Source organism: Lissotriton helveticus, chromosome 1_2 (genome assembly GCF_964261635.1).
Source record: "Lissotriton helveticus chromosome 1_2, aLisHel1.1, whole genome shotgun sequence".
Classification (NCBI taxonomy): Eukaryota; Metazoa; Chordata; class Amphibia; order Caudata; family Salamandridae; genus Lissotriton; species Lissotriton helveticus.
In genome coordinates, this window is record NC_136058.1 from 320,145,762 (window position 1) to 320,163,205 (window position 17,444).

Sequence of the window (17,444 nt, forward strand, 5' to 3'; positions counted from 1 at the left end):
ATGTTTGCAGAGTAAAGCTGAGAAGAGGAAAGAAAAACTAATTAACCAGGCCCCACCTTCCCAGGAGAACGAGTCACGAGTCCCAAGCACTGATGATTACACACCCCTTCCCTCAGCAAACAATAGGTTTAAAAGCTGTCATATTATTAAGAGTCTATCTAACAAACAAAGCCTTGATTAGAAAAACATGGGCATCCGCCATGTCCCTAAACTACGGAAGGAGCTTATCTTCCCCAGAGATTGAGTCACGAGCACCGCTCTCCCCACTATAGACAGTAGGTTTAATTAACAGATGTTAAAGGGGGGCAAACAGAAGATGTACATTGGTCAGAAAATGTTCCCTCCAAAGGCCCCCATTACATGGTTCTAAACCTCACCTCCATAAGGGGTGCAGACCTAATCATCAGGTCAGGCCATGTATAAAAGCATACTCTGGGGGGGGGGGGGGTCAGCAGAAACAGCCATTCAAACAAAAATCCAGAGGGAACGACATACTTGGATTGTTTTGCTGCACAGGCCCAATTCAGGAGTTTCAAGGAATAATGGATCAGAACAACCGATCACAGATTGATGCAGCGTGCTACACATTTATGGATGTAAGTAAAACAGGGGGGCTGGCGCATTGTTGCATGTTTAAGACTTTATTTAAAAGTATTGGGAGCAAGGCCTTTAAGGTGTATAAGGTTTTAATAGGGTACCTATCGCAATGTAGGACTGTGTTCATAATGTTTTAAATAATATATACTGGGGGTTGTGGTCTGGTGCCTAAGGTGTATAAAGCTGGATGTGTAAAGGGGTGTTTGTCATTTTAAGTTTTTAAAAGACACTAAGGGCAAGGGGGGAACTGTATGGTAATGTGAATAAAGGTGGCTGCTTTAGGGTTTGTACATGACTGCTGTGTTACGCTGTAGCTGTGATATCTATGGCTGCTGCTTTTGTGGTGTGGGGACCTGTTAAAGGTATTTTAACAAATCTGTGGGCCTGTATTTAAGGAGGGTAATGCTAAGGGTATTAGAGGTGCAACAATCCTGTAACGCAAGGCTTTTACACTGTCTACAAACCTACAACAATGCGGTGTGGGGCTATGGGTGTCGGAGTACACTACATATTCTACATTGTTACAAAATAAAAAATATAAATAATGCAAATAGGTACTCACCAACATGTGTAGAGGCTCTGCTTGGGGGGCGGAGCCGGGAGCCGAGCGGACGCTGATCGTCTCGGCTCCCGGTCCACGAGCTGCTCTAACCCGGCCCTAGGCTGCTACAGCACTTCATTTTGACCGCGCATCTCTCCAACATGAAGCGGAGCGAGTAGGGCATGTGCGGAGAAACAGCGATCGCTCCTAAATTGGCGGACAGGCTCGATCTCCCGAAGTGAAGGAAGAGAGGGCGGAGGCGCTCAAAATGGTGGGCGGCACCTCGCCGTGGACTCAAGCTGAATGTGGCCGCCACTGGGAGGTAGGATTGTGTCCTGCGCTACCCTGGCTCGTCGAGACTCTCGCCGATCTGACATAATATCCACTAGCCTCATTTCGGTGGAGACCCCCCACCGAGGGAATCCTCCCAGCGCCTGCCTGACTCTAAGATGGCGGCCGGCGGCGACTTTCGGATGGCGATCGCCGCTTCCACTGGCTCGCCCCAACTTCTCTTCGTCCTCCTGCTAATCCTGCGGCCCTCTCTCGGACTTTCTGGCCTGCCTCCCGACCTGCTGCCGGTTTGGGGCCACTGCCATTTCCTGGAATGCCCTGTGGCCCTGCAACACGGGCCGGATCTCCGGACCACTCACCCCTCCCCCCCCCCTCCACATGGCACCAGTGTTTTGAATGTGCCGCTGCACCCGGAGTCCACACTGCTTGCGATTGAATCCACACACAACCCACCGGCTGCCGTGCAGCTCCTCACGGCCAACGCGTGACCGCACCAACAGCTTCAACACGGCCTTCACCATCTGGCGCACTCTCACCCCCACCGAGCCGGCTGACCGCAAGCTCTCCAAGATGGTGACGCGCCTGCGGCTGGCCTCCAGCTTCATCTCCCACCTTCTCTCCTGGACTTCTTTACTTTTTGTTCTGTCCTGGCCGACACTTTGCTGCTGATTTCGGACAGTTTTTCTCTGGACTCTGACCCTCATTCCATTCCCTCGTCCTTTAACCCTTTTCCCCGTTGATGATCCTCAAATGGTTCTTCCCTTTTCTGCTTTGCCTACTCTCCATACCCTTGCATCCCCCCCACCCTCCCTTTGTGCTGTGACTGCATCCACACTTTTGGAACTCTGTGTTTTTTTTTTTTGCATACTCTAATCACTAGTATATGCAGTAGACCTTTGTTCTCTCTACCATTCCTATCTGACCCTTAGAGTATATCCAATCATATCCCTTCCTTTGTATATAGAGATAACTCTAACGACTAGTCTCCTACGTGACTGTTAGCGTATATCCATGTGTTTCCCTTCCCTATGTATATAGAGATAACTCTAACGACTAGTCTCCTACGTGACTGTTAGAGTATATCCATGTGTATCCCTTCCCTATGTATATAGAGATAACTCTAATCACTAGTATATGTAGTAGACCTTTGTAATATCTACCATTCCTATGTGACTCTTAGAGTATATCCAGTCTTATCCCCTCCCTATGTATATAGAGATAACTCTAACCACTAGAATTTGCAGGAGTCCGCTATGCTCTCTACCATTCCTATGTGACTCTTAGAGTATATCCAGTCTTATTCCTTTCCTATGTATATAGAGATAACTCTAATCACTAGTGTATGCAGTAGTCCGCTGTGCTCTCTACCATTCCTATGTGACTCTTAGAGTATATCCATGTGTATCCCCTCCCTATGTAGATAGAGATATCACCAGTATATGCCTAGAGTATTTCCATGTGTATCTCCTCCTTATGTGACTCTACCTCTTGTACATTTGCAATTTCTTTCTGTTTGTATCCTCTATGTAACGCATATAATCCTAAGTCCTTAAGTTTTCAACTGGTTCTTATGTAAAGCAAAAATTTGCTATGTTCTCAACTGGTTCTTATGTAAAGCGCTCTGACACCTTCGGGTAAAGTTCGCGCTATAGAAAATTGCAAAAATAAATAAATAAATATACATATTCAAACAGCTGTTTCCCAATCTGAACCATGGTGTGGTAGGGACACATCGGTATGCGATTGGGTTTTCAAGGATGGCCTGGGGCACAAGGAGTGTTCACTTTGCTCCAGGTTGAGGCAGGGTCATCAGCGGTGTCCATGGGTGTGGGGTGTTACAAGCACCCGTTGAATTTATGGTAGTTTATTAAGGGGGGTCTCTGTGGGATATGCAGCGAACCTCTGGGGCCAGCCAAGAGCTCTCGGAGGGCCGGGAGGTCCCTGAGGTGTGTGTGGCATTATCTGCGGGGTGTGGGGTCACAGGGTCCAGCATATTTTAAATAAACCCCCCCCGGAGCACGCTGCGGTCCTTGCGGTGCTCGTTTGTGGTGCGTAGGTCCCAAGCACACTTATACAAATAAAGGCCTCCTGGTGCGGGGCTCTAGGTCCCGGTAATTATCATATTAAGATCCCCAGAGTCCTTGGGGCCAGGCGGGGCTCTGGGTTTTGGATGGCAGCGTGGTGGGGGTGTGTTTAAGGCCCCGCTTTTATTAAAAAAAAAAAAAATGCCCTAGAGTCCGCTGGGTACGGTGCGCAGCTCTGGGGGCTCCTGTGGCAGGATCCGGGGCATTGCGGGATAGTTTTGAGCAGCACGAGGGCTCGAGGCTCCTTTTTAGGTTTCGACCTGGCGAGGGCACTGCTTGCAGTGCCCCGCCCAGGCCGAAATCTTTTGTCAACAGTATGGATGTTCGTTCCGCCTCTGTTTCCCATTGGCTAGCTCCATAAATGGACACTAGCCATTGGCAAACAGAGGCGTCCGTCATCCTGCGAGGCGACTCGTGGGCGTTTCTGGAGAATTTTTCTCATCCGGCCCCTTTTGTCTCGTCAGTGCGGCGGTGGGCGGGGTTTATTTTTTTTGCTGGTCGAGGTTTGTTTTGGCCATTCCGCGGCCGGCCGCCGCCGGAGGAAGTCCAGGTGAGGGCTTGTTTTTCCTTGCCTTCCCGCTGTCCGTTCCCGCCCCCCCACCCCTCCCCGCTGTCTGTGTGCCCGTGCCGTTTTTACCGTCCGTTCCCCCCCCCCCTCTTGCCCCCCACCCCACCCCAGGACTGCCCCGTCCGAAGAGAGGAGATCGGAAGCCAGGGCTACAGCGGCCGAGGGGCTCCCTCGGCCTCCCCATCACCTCCTCGCACAGGTACCGGTGAGTTCAGGCTCCGTCCATAGCCCCCCCCCAGGACTGCCCCGTCTGAAGAGAGGAGAGCGAGCCAGGGAGCGGATTGCCAGACTGGATGCTGCCTGCTCTCCCGCCGGTGAGTGCCTGTTCATTCGTTCCGTCTTCGGATATCTCATTTGTTTCTTGCTGCTGGGACGTGGCTTTTTTATTTCTCCTTGTCTTTATATCACGGCTTCTCTTTCACCCATCCACCTTTCCTTACCTCTTGCCATCTTATGTCTGTTTCACAAACTCCGCCTCCCATGTATGCTTTGTCTCTTTCCCTACAGCCATCTCATCCGCTTTCTCCTTTCCTCTCCCCTCCTCTGCTTCCACTTCATCCCTCTATCCTTATCTGTACGTATCTTCCCTTCCCTTTACCCTTGTCTCGTTTCCTCCGTCGCCCCTCTTCTCTACAGTTTTTCTCTCTCACACTTACCCTCCTTTCTATATAGTTTTCCTTCATGTTCTCTTCACCACCACTACAGCATGTGCCTAACCGTCCAACTGTCTCCACTCTCCCTAATTCCCTTTAACTTGACCCTTTTCTCTACCTCGACTCTTCATTCTCATAAACATAAGGTCGAGATGGCAGTAGATGAAAGCACCCATGTAGTAGTATGTCCCCGGCTTGGGTCATCTATTTTTGCACCACGCCTTGTCAACTCTGCTCCTCTCTGACCTAGAAGGTGTGACACAGGTGCACTAGGTTTCTGCTGGCTGAGGGTACTGATACTGGCCTATGGCCAGTACTTTAATAAGGCGAGGTAAGCTTATTGTTAGAGGACAGGGAGCACTCCAGAGTCAAACCTTCATTTTGCCCGGAGCGCTAAACAGTCATGCCTCGTTCCCGAGTATCCCATTTCCGAGGTGAGTAGTCTCACCAAGCTGACTTCATTCAGGTGGCCTACTTGGCAGCTGTTTCTAGTTTTTGGTATTCAGCATGATGTGCATTACCCCCTTGTGGTGTGCCCAGCAGCCAGATAAAAAGCACATGGTGACCATTATTGTGTGTTTGAGTCACATAAGTAGATTCTTGCCTCAACGAATTATAATTAGTACTCCTGTCCTGTCAGAACCCGGAACGTTGTCTAGATTACATTTCTGGTTGTGTCTCTGCCTTTGACTCAGTACCGCACTCTACTCACTTTCGACTAGGTTCATACTACACAAGTAAGTACAAATATACATTGTGGAGCAATTAAATCCCATGTAGAACCCGTGCGTGCAAATTCAAGGAAAATTAAAGACAAAACAGAGACTTGACTGTTACACAAAGAGAAGTCAAAGCTTGTTGGAAAAGGAATCTTGAAAGGTACTGTAAATCGGAAAACAACGAATACTCGAGGTAAATGACTTTTACTTGACTGTTGGAAAAGGAAAATCAGAAAACAACGAATACTCGAGGTAAATGACTTTTAATTGTATTTAAAAGTGTGTCTGGAGTGTTGTCTGGCAATCTAACCCCATCAGTGACCCGGACATCGGTCGCCCTGAAACCCATGTTTGCCAGACCCATGACAGTAATTCGAACCTCGGAGAAATGTGTATGTTGACTCTGGCCTGCGTGATCTTTCAGCGCTAATAAAAGGGATTAATGCCAGCAGCACTGTTTGAGAGCAGAGATTGAGTCACGGAGTAAATCTTTAGTGACATTTGTATTAGCCTAATCAAATTACCGACTCTTGTGAAATTTACTGATTGTTCGGAGGCATAAAATCGAGCCTCTGTGAAGTGTGATGGGCGTTTACATTTGGAAAAAACTGAAGTGCATTATGTCTACAGCGTTTCCTTTTACCAAGTAGAGGCATTAATTAATTAACCCAAGGTACACTAGACCTTGCAGCGTTAAATGTAGTAGTTTTGAACTCGGAGGCAAGAAATCGAGCCTCGGTGTTTAGTCTTGTTATGCTTTTGGTTGAAAAAAAAGAGGGAAAAAGGAACGGCGCTGTGGTGGCATAACGTCAATGTTGAGCGGATGGAAAAGTCAGTCGTGTACTTCTGAGCTATTGGGAATGAAAGTAAAGTATTTTTATAATTTTTACCGTTATATTAAGCAAGGAAATGATAACGGTTACTGTTTTCTTTTAAAATCGGCATGAGTCTGTCTAAACTCCCAGGGTTTACCTCATCAGTCGTCTTCAGTGTCATCCTCTGTGACGACTCATCACTCTATTCACGGAAGACAAATGTGCAGCGTTTGTGGTGCTTAGTCGTGCCGTGAACCAACCGGCACGACGTAGATATACGTGCCTTCATTTTGGAAATCGATAATCCAAGATTTGTCGACAGAGTGGTGTTAAGTGGATGACGCTACACTGTGAAGTTTATCAGGTACTGGAATTGCTTTTATTTACAGTGTGTATTACCTAAAGGAGTGGAGTGGAGCGTTTTTGGGAACTTTTATAATTACAAAAGGATGTCTCCAACAAAACTTTCATCTGTTTTTAACTTTGCTCAGCGGTTATCGGCAGTAGGCTCCCAACAGCGTCCAGATAGAAGTTTAAGAGCCCAATTAAATCGGGACATTGGTTTCACTAATGGAAGTTGGTCGGTGAGCCAAGATGAAGTTATAATAGAACAAAGGTCAAAGTTTTGGAAGCGGGATCATCTGCCCTGGAGTTGTGACTGGTCAAAGGTTAGGGAGCCCAGAAGTGACTGGAAAAGGAAAGTGTTCATGAACTTGAAACGCAACGGAAAACATAAGAATGGTGTCTGAAGGGTTAGGGTCAAAGGTCTCAGGTCTTCACCACTGTGTTTGAGTTTATTAAGGTGTTATGTATGAGTGGTGAGCCTTTCATTGGTTTGTGTTGTGTATGAGATGACTGCTGTTTAGTCTCTCAGTTTTAGTATAGTTTGGTATGTGTTCGGTGAAGTGTTTGATTGAGTTATGTAAGTGCTCGATCTGGTGTATGAATGAGTTGTGTAAGGGCTTGTTCATTTGTGTGTGAATGAGTTATGTAAGTGCTCGTTCTGGTGTACGAGTGAGTTATGTAAGGGCTTGTTCATTTGGTGTATGAATGAGTTATTTTAGGGCTTGTTCATTGGTGTATGATTGAGTTATGTAAGTGCTCGATCTGGAGTATGAATGAGTTATGTAAGGGTTTGTTCATTTGAGTGTGAATGAGTTATGTAAGTGCTCGTTCTGGTGTATGATTGAGTTATGTAAGTGCTCGATCTGGTGTATGATTGAGTTATGTAAGTGCTCGATCTGATGTATGAATGAGTTATGTAAGGGCTTGTTCAATTGTCTGTAGCGTACACGTTGATCCCTGATATATTTGGCGTTATAGTTTGTTCCTGTGGGTGCTGCTTGTTGTTCTGGTCTGGCCAACCGGTATGAATTGTGGCATTTGGGTTGATGGTGTGTGAGGAAAGATAGTGCTTTATTTCAGGGATCTTTTGTGACGTTCTGCTCAGGCTGTGATGTGTGAGATGAGGTGTTATATAGCGCCTCAGGCTTATATTCTTTTGTTGTTGGGTGAATCGGTGTATAACGATTCAGGATTTTCTTCTTTGTTAGTTCATTGGTAGAGTGGTATTGCATATTTTGCGTATTCGTTATTTGTGCATTGTTTTAAGTTTATGACTATGTGTTCTTTACATGTAGCCATTATCTTAATTAATTCTTCTGTTATTTTTTTCACAATGTAATTGTTCCTATAACGAAGGGTGATATGTTGTATTTCTTTATCTTAATTAATTCTTCTGTTATATTTCACATTGTAATTGTTCCCATAACGAAGGGAGATATGTTGTATCTTGAGTCTCCCTGCTGCTCAGCTAGAATGCATGTGATGTAGAATGTTGGATGAGTGGAATGCTAGTGCTTTGTGAATGTCAGTTGGGTGAGGGCTGAGCAGCAGGACAGCTGCTCCTGATGAGGTTAACGTTATAACTTACTAACTATTATCTTAATTCAATAAAGTAACTTTCTTAATCCACAAGGAAGATCCAGCTTCTTATTGATTACATCATGTGTCCATCCCCCAAACTTCGCTAAACCGATGTAACTTTATAAGGAGTCTCTTTTTAGAGCTGGCTTGACAGCACAGCTGTCTCATTACCTCATGTAATTAACATAAAAGAGTTACAAGAAACACTACTGAGAGAGGAGCTTTGGCCCTGCCTAAATGTTGGTTATCTTCAATACAGGATATGACTGGGCAGGAGATGTGTTCTTTCACTACAAAAAAGTGCTTAAATTGCACTTTATGCCGTATTGGAAAGCCTAGGCCTCAAGTTCGTTATGGGGATAAACAATTTATGCCATGTTAGATGGCCAGGATCTGGTAATCTTGGAACGTTAAAACAAAGGCAATGGAGTTGAAAGGCTTTTACGGGTGGCTTGTTATTCCACTGTTGTCAAGCCTGTAGATGAGTGTTTCCAATTTCCTATCGAAAAATGATGTCTGATGCCATAGATTAAATCTGTTTATTATTAAATGGTTTGACAAATGCAGTAGTCTAACATTTCTTATGAAAAGCATAAGGTTAAGCTAACAGGTCTTTAAGGGTGGCTTTTTGTTACTGTGGTAAAGTCTGCAGAAGTATTTTGGAACATGGAATCTCACACATTACAATAGTCAGCAAGAGTTTTGGTGTTTAGCCACGTCTGACAAGCCCCCCTGAGTAGATTTTCATTGTGATAATCCAATTTTATGCATGTGATTTAGCTTTGTGTGTATATTAATCCAATTTTTTTGGTCCGGCTTGTCATATTTAGCTATTTTCCAGGCTCTTGTAGTCAGAAAAATGTATTAAAAACATGCATCCATATACATTTCGAGAGGGGCATTCCTTTTCGTTGGTCTGTTCTAACATCACTCACATTCTGTTTGTGACGTGTTAGCATATAGAATGTGACAATGGGTCAGCCCACTTCTGCCATTGATTCTCATGGCCTGTGAGTGACTGCAAGGCGGGGGAGATCGTGGCCGTCCTGCTGGCCCTGTCGGGCTGGGTGCTGGTCTGCTCCACGCTGCCCACCGACTACTAGAAGGTGTCGAGCATCGACGGCACAGTCATCACCACGGCCACCTTCTGGTCCAACTTGTGGAAGACCTGCATCACCGACTCCACCGGCATCTCAAACTGCAAGGATTTCCCGTCCATGCTGGCCCTGGAGGGTGCGTCCTGACGGGGGGGGGGGGGGCTGTGTCTGTGTTTGTGGCTCTGTGTATGTGTGTGTGTTGCTCTGTGTGTGGCTCTGTAGGTATGTATGTGTGTGGGACTCTGTGTGGGTCTGTGTGTTTGTGTGTGGCATTTGCGAGAGATTAAGCTATTGGCATTGTAAATGACAGTGCCATTTATTTATCTGTTTTTAAAACCAACACATACATAAAAATTTTGTCATTTACAATGCCAATAGCTCTAACTTTTTCAAAGGCGAAACCGTTGCATTGTAAATGCTTGTTCAAATTGAAGCCTCCCAGAGCCTGCTTACCGATGGCTGTGCTCTGGGGGCTGTGGCGGCATTTTCATTGATCCCACGTGGGTCTTCATGGAGACTTGGAAGCGTGGAGCTTCCTCTTCTTGGCTGGTGCGATAGGCCCCAGCCTCTTCCCTGATGTCACCGGGACTCCTCAGACGTCACGGAAGGGGCTGGGGCCTATCGCCGCACCCACAGCAAGGGAGCACCAGGCTGGGGGCTCCGCTGGGGCTGGAGTGGCAATTACAGCCCCAAGGTGACTGCCAATAAATAAAATAAATGTTTTTAAAAAACGGTGGCAGGGCAGCAGGGAGCTTCCTCGAAGCGTATGCCAGGGCATGCCCCGCCCCTACCGTGATGTCACCGGGGACACCCCTGACACCACTGAGGGGCGGTGTCTGCCCGGGCAAACACGCCGAGGAAGCTCCAGGCAGAGATTCCTCCACCGTGACTGTGTCAAGGGCAACCATTAAAATACAATTTAAAAAAATGTGTTTACTGCTGCGTGGACCGGATTAGCAGCGGTCCTGCCGCTTTCAAGATTTCTTGCTTTGGGGTCATTTTATATAGCGCAAACTCGACCTGAAGGTCGGCCATTTATTGCAGTATTACCCCTGTACCGGTGGTCGGTTCTCTGTTGTAACATGCACACGTCACTTTTCCCCATGTAACAAACCGGTTGCTATCTCTTACATTTTGTTTGCTTTAGATACTTGCAAAAGTGCCGTCAATGCCTACGCAATGTTTGTTCTTGTGCTTGAGTGTCTGACATTTATTACAGTATTATACCTCTACTTGTACTTTGTTCGCTTTTGTAACTTGCACAAATGCCACTTTTTTCCTTCTGTACTGTACCTTTGCTACCTCAGGTATTTTGTTTGCTCACAATTGTCACTATTGCCTCATGTAACAAAACGTTTGCTTCTGTATTTCGTTCACCTGTAATTTACGCCACATGCATCAGTACTGTTCCTATTATGAAGCGCTCTGACACCTTCAGGTAAAGCCTGTGCTATATAAAAACGCATAAATAAATAAATAAATTAATTAAGTGATTTGCCCAGAAGCATAGGCTCTGGCGCAGGGTTGTTTTTCTCATGTTTTTGCTTTACATCCAGTCAGCCCATTTTTAAAATGCGTGTTTTTTCTACCACCAGACATACCTTTTTAAATGCAGCTTTAAGAGTGTATATAGTGTAGACAGTAATGCGCATAACGTATTTAGGGGGAGATTGTGACTGGTTTTTTCCTAGGAGATATCCTTTTGTTACTTGCCGTTTATAAGTAAAAATTCTACCCGAACCCTATGTTTATTAAAGGGCTATAAAGAACAACTTGAGGTTTGTATACTATGGATATGCACACAGGTTAGGGGTGTACCTATGTTGGGATTGTGTGTAGGTATGAGGGGATCTTATTAAAAATGAAATGTCCAGACACGGCTGTTTTCAATTTTGAATTTATTATTGGCATTTTCTAAGGTGTATATAACAAACTGTAAGGCCTTGTTTATGAGGTGTAGTTTTAAACCTTTTTTTTTTTTTTTTTTCTATCTAACCCTAAACAGGCCATCCCTGTAATAGACATCACCGACGACGAAATGCTAACCATACAAGCAGGTATATGTATTTAGAGTTGCATAGTTATTTGTAGTTTTTATACACCCTTGTCTCAGAAGTTCTGCTTTTTTCTAATGGGCTTCTCATGTGTGTATGCTTTTATAGATTATGACGCCGCTCTACAACTAGATTCTGATGATCTAGAGCTATACCTGGGGGCTCAAGACATGTCGCAACGTATTCAGGATAATGGGGTTCTTTCAGGTAAATCAAAAAGAAATGCCAGGGTTCTTTAAACTGTCTAAGACTTAGACTTTGTTAGCCCAATAACCCCAGGGGCGTACTGTAGGAGGGCTTCTCAGAAGGGACTGCTAAGGACTTGTTTATACCGCAAATGTGATTATTTTTTCTTTGCAGGTTCCTCAGAGACAAGCACGACCGACGCTGCTTTGCAAGAGACTGCACCACCATCAAAAGAAAGACCGCTAAAGAGGAAAGCTTCAACATATGGAAAGGAACAGATGACGAAGAAAGGAGCGGGGAAAAGACCTCTAAAAGGTGTGTTTTTACAAAAGGGTGCGAAAAAAAAGAACTCTGTGTTTTATTCTAGCAGGTAGAAGGGGGGCAGCCGATGTGTTGTAGTGGTTGTATAAAGGGGGGACGTGTAGAAATTATTGTGGTGGGGTGTCTATGGGTAGTGTAAGCATCATTATACATGTTCTTTATTTTTTCTAATATAAATATATATATATATGTTATCTTACATTCTAGGAGCCGTTCAAAAGAACACAGCTGAAAATACGTGTGAGGTCAAGAGGTCTGCGAAGCCGTTAAGGGATATAACAACGACCGTTCAGAATGCAGAGCCTGCAGCAAAAGGTGTGAGTAGGCGTGTGCGCCAGGACAAGCTCTGCACATACTACACGCACATACAACAGAGAACAGGCACAGCTGCAAAATGTCAGATCAATCCCTACTCCAGCATGTTGAACAATCCTACAGGAATGTCTATTCTACACCAGGAGGGGGGCAACAGCGAAGACGTACTTACAAGCCCCGACAAAGTTAGGCCTGTTCAGTGTAAAAGTGATGTGGCGTATCTGAACCCTCTCAAAGCCTCAACGACAGTCGCTGAAGATATGGTACATCCCCAAACTCCTAAAGCGAGGCGCCTCTCAAGATCCTGTCTTAAGAAGAAACAAGGGGTGCAGGCAGATCCCTTAATCAAACCCCTTACGATGCCATCTCCTACCCATACCTTGAAGTCCTCTATAGTTTTAAATAAACTAGCAGCTTCTGTAGAGGGGTTCCCCCGAGACCAAACCCTAAAACCGGCTATAATCATGCATGCTGGGCTTAGAAGCTCAGAGGCTGATAATGCTCAGCCCCCAGGCACCCCTTACAAAGCTACCAGTGGTGGTCTCAAGGCATTGATAGGTATGGTCGCCAAGCTTGATAGCCCCTCAGAAGCAGCGCACAAGGACCCTTCCAGCACGCACAGTGGGTATTTGTATACGGCTGTTAGACATTCACCCAATCACAACCACGACCATTCCTTAGCCGATAGGGACCCCGATTGTTTTGACGGTCATTTACACTCCCCAACCCTTATGTCACCTATTCCACCACCGGGAGCATACGACCCAACCAGCCCCGCACCCAGTGTAAGCCACCCATCACCATCAGCAATATGCGGCGATAATAGTACGGGTTGGGACGATTGGTCAAATCAGGATTTAGAGGACATATCTAGTGAGGACCCTTTCACGGCAACCCTGGGGTGTTCACACTGGGACCCTCTTTCTATGAACCCTCCGGTACCTCAGTTACAGTGTGGTAAATAAATAATTAATTACCGGTACTATTTTTCAGTATAATCAATAAAACAGGTAGCTCAATAAATAAGAGTCAGGATTCGAGGTATCTTGAGTCAACAGGCTTTAATCAGGCATAAAGGACAGGAACAGGACAGCCTGTACGGGAATAGAATGAAGGCAGCTGCCGGGGACAGGATCTGGGAACGGACAATTGGCTAGCAACTTTTAATATGGGTGTACAGTATATATACTTAAACAAATACATTACATTCAATACAGTAGGCGTAGCAGTAGGCGTGACTCGTAGCAGTCGCGAAAGATAAGGGCAAAATGATGTAACAAGAAGGCGTGTACAGGGCGTATACATAGACATGTGATGCAAACGTAACAGAATATGTCATAAACGGGGCGGAAACATGGAGGGGGCTACCTGAGCAGCTGGGACCTCTAACCTAGTGGTGCGCGCAAAATGGGCAATGACGTGTTACCAGGGAGAACTGGGGGCTATGACTTCTGCGCTAGAAGAGGAGACTAAAGTCTGGAGTGTCAGAGCGACATGTACCCAGGGCATATCTAGTATCTGGTGTTTAGAGTACATGTTGATAGAATCCAAAAGTTATCAGGGCAAAGACTAATAGACACTAAGACTGGTGCATGCATAATTCTATATGTATTGCGTGTGCGAGGAATATTCTATGAATATTAATACAGTATTTCTCTTACATGGAGACATAAAGGCTAGACCATGACGGAAACTATTGATGCGATTCAGTAGCTTAGGAATGCAGAGAAGGAGGGCTGGACTGATAACTAGAAACATAACATACTCTTGGCAGACTGGGAGGCAGAGCCAGGCCGGGCCGGGCACTGCGAGGCATAAAGTAAGCAAAGGGTCAGGGATACAGGTGGGGGCTGTATCGCTCCTCGGAGAGGGTTCAGGAGACAGGAGCTGAATCTGAGTCCGGGCCCTTTTGAGGCCTAGAAACGGGGACAATTCAATGAATTAACGTGCACACTGTAATATTCGTTGTTTTCACGAAGACTGGAAACTGGCATACTAGAGATGGACATAACTGTAATTGCGTCTTTAATCGATCAGAGGGGAATACATGCATATCGATCATGCACGTATAACATAAGATGGGGAACACGTAGGCACATACAACATGGCAAAATTTACTTTTCCACATTCCCTCCTTGTGCCCTACGTTTCCATCAGAAAACATCAATATTCATGATACCATCTATCATTTCATATAGCATCATTTGCTCGTCTCGAATTGTCTTGGAACGGGATTTAGGACTAGAAATACAAGAGGTAGCACACATGCCGCAAATCGCAGGGCCACATTGTATACAGAGGCAGCAACTGAATATGATCATTACTGCAATACCTAGGAATGACAATACTTTCCATCCCCAGGCAGATATAATACTCCAGAGCCAACCGGACCATGTCCAGGTGCCTGGATTCTGGTGTAACTGATGGGCAATTTTATGAAGTCTGGTTATAGCTGAATAAACAGACGGCGCGTTTTTAGGAATGAAAATGCAGCAACTAGATCCGATGACTCTACATGCTCCTCCTCTATCGGCCAGTATGACGTCAAGAACGAGACGATTCTGGAGCACGACAAATCTCATAGTAGATTGCTCTTCAGTTAAGTTACCTAGAGCAGAAGTAGTCTCATTCACTACTGCTTCAAGGGTTCTGGTTAACCTACGTATTAACTTACTATTCTGGACAGGTCCTATAAAGAAGAAGAAACCTTTATTAAAGTCTTGATACTGTTCTAGAGTAGTTTCAGTTTGATCGACAATTGGGGACTCGATCTCCCTTCTAGGTCTGACGTGTACTAGATGTGTGTTTCTGTGATAATCAGATGGGGCTAGAAAAACTGGTGGCAGTAGGAAGGCAATGTAACATGTTCCATCCCAATCGAGGGGCAGACGAACATATGCGGTCTGACCACAAACAAAATAAGAATGACGTGAGGCTTTGAAAATAGATTTCCCACTGTCACTATACTCGACAATAGTAGTACAATCACTATGTCCTACATGTGCGGAACCATTCTTTCTGACACATAATTCGCCTTTGACTGGTAGTACTGAAATAGCAGGCAAATCTGAAGTAGTATCAGACTGAACATTCAGGACCATGAAATTCGAAGAATAATTACCTAGATCATATACTTCATTTTCTAGATCTAACCCTGTTCTATGGGAGAGACCTTGCTTGTCTGGAAAACATGTTCTATTCAGAAGGGACATATCATTGGAGGATGACGTTAACGTGGACCATGCTCCACACGAACCATTATGTGAAAACGGATAAGGAAACCGTGGCAGAACTCCCTTCGGTGTCTGGAAAGGGGGGAGTCGACCACACACCCAACAATTAGTGGCATTGCTGGTCTGGTGTGAATAGTGTAACATTCTAATGAATGTGTTATTTCGCATAGCAAGACGATAGGATAGCTCGTGAGGAGGCAGATCACTAAATATGTGCTCTACTGTAGCATTAGAATTCATTTTTACATGTGAAATTGGAAAACATAAATGTAAAGCATAACTTGTGCAGGTAACCATTAGACTCATAAATAATAAAAAACTTAGAACAATTATACATCGTTTAGAGTTTTGACTAACTCTCTCACTATGGGGGTCTATCTCATACATGTCAGGAACCTGTCTAACCGTTTCACCCGAGAGGGACTTAGACAATTAAACTGGCTGACTTATTTTACTAGACCGGAGCTTCTGTTTATACTCCTGTTGCGGAGTTTTCTCTAACAGAGGAACTTTGAGTTCAGAGTCAAGTTCAGAGTCTGTTTTTAGGCAGTTTTTAGGAATGAGGTAGTCCTTAGCAAAAGTCTTTTCACGTACTCCATGGAATTTCTTTATGTGGCTTAGATGGACCCATCCTTTTCTCCCCTCGAGCTTCACTGCGGTCCTTGTAGTTAGCAAGACGAGGCGGGGCTCCTTCCAGCGGGGCTCCAGCGGACTTGAACGATCAAAATTCCGCACCAACACCAGATCGCCTGGAATGACTTCATGCGGTTTCACCTCGGTGTTGTCTGGAAATGCGGCGGCAACCTGTGAACGACAAGAGTGTAGGGCAGACATCAAGGAAGCTAGGTAATCTGTCAGCATATTACTGGAAACATCTGTAATACTGCGGGGTCTAGGTGTACCCCATATGTTTGGGGGGTGGCCGAATACGACCTCATACGGGGACAGACCTGATCTGGAATGTACAACCATCCTCATATAGAATAAAGCTACTGGCAGGGCAACTAGCCAGTCTACACCTTTATCTTTACATATTTTCGCAATGCGAATTTTCAACGTTTGATTATGTCTCTCTACGAGACCGGCTGCTTCAGGATGGCGCACACAATGGAACTTCCACTGGTACCCTAACAGAAGGGAAACATGTTTCATAAGCTCAGATGAGAATGGCTGGCCGTTATCAGAATACACGACCCTAGGGAGTCCATAGCGGGGAAAGAATTCACGAACCAACTGCCTGGCAGTGGTCGCGGCTGTGTAATCTGGAACTGGATATGCTTCTGTCCACCTGGACAAAGCGCATACAGCTACGAGGACATACTTGAAACCTCGACATCGCTCCATCTGAATATAATCCATCTGGAGGACTTCAAAAGGGTGGTCAGGAGGTTGGAATCCACCTTGTTCCACCGGGACACTTTTACCTGGATTGAACTGACAACATATCATACAGGTACGGACTTTCTGCTTGGCTGCAGCTCGTAAGTGCTTGTTGAACCAAAGGTTCTGAATACTGTCTAACATAGCTTTTTCTCCTAGATGTGCTGGACTATGTGCGGTATTAATAATGACTTGAACCATAGAGTCGGGGAGAAACCATGTGGCTTTTCCCTTCGTCAACCATCCTTGATCAGTCTGGACCCCTCCTTGTTCGGACCATTTCTTGATTTCTTCGGGAGTAGCATGTAACTGTATGTCTATGACGTCTTGTGTAGGGTCCTTGACTGTCATACAAGTAGTCGGATCTGGAGTAAGTGTCTGTGTCGTGTTAACTGGAATGTCTGGGGTCTGAGCTGTAAGCTTGGCTGTTCGATCTGCTAGATCGTTACCTTGGGAAATGATGTCAGTAACTTTCGTATGTGCCTTGCACTTCATGATAGCGATAGCTGTCGGTAAATGTATTGCATCTAACAGAGCTTGAATGAGGAGACCATGCTGAATCTTGGTTCCATGAGAAGTCATGAAACCTCTCTCCTGCCAGAGCACTCCAAAGTCATGTACGACTCCGAATGCGTAACGTGAATCTGTATATATGTTTACTTTC

General features: G+C 45.4%; 1 protein-coding gene across 1 annotated transcript in view; it reads left to right on the top strand.

Moving 5' to 3' along the window:
* Positions 1-6,580: 6,580 nt before the first annotated feature.
* LOC144807878 (uncharacterized) overlaps positions 6,581-17,444 on the top strand; it is a 41,336-nt gene continuing 30,472 nt past the window's right edge. The window contains exons 1-5 of the mRNA XM_078673492.1: positions 6,581-6,632; positions 11,297-11,348; positions 11,454-11,552; positions 11,706-11,846; positions 12,060-12,169. Coding sequence (XP_078529618.1) covers positions 6,606-6,632; positions 11,297-11,348; positions 11,454-11,552; positions 11,706-11,846; positions 12,060-12,169 — 429 coding nt within the window. The 5' untranslated portion in view covers positions 6,581-6,605. The remainder of the gene's footprint in view (positions 6,633-11,296; positions 11,349-11,453; positions 11,553-11,705; positions 11,847-12,059; positions 12,170-17,444) is intronic.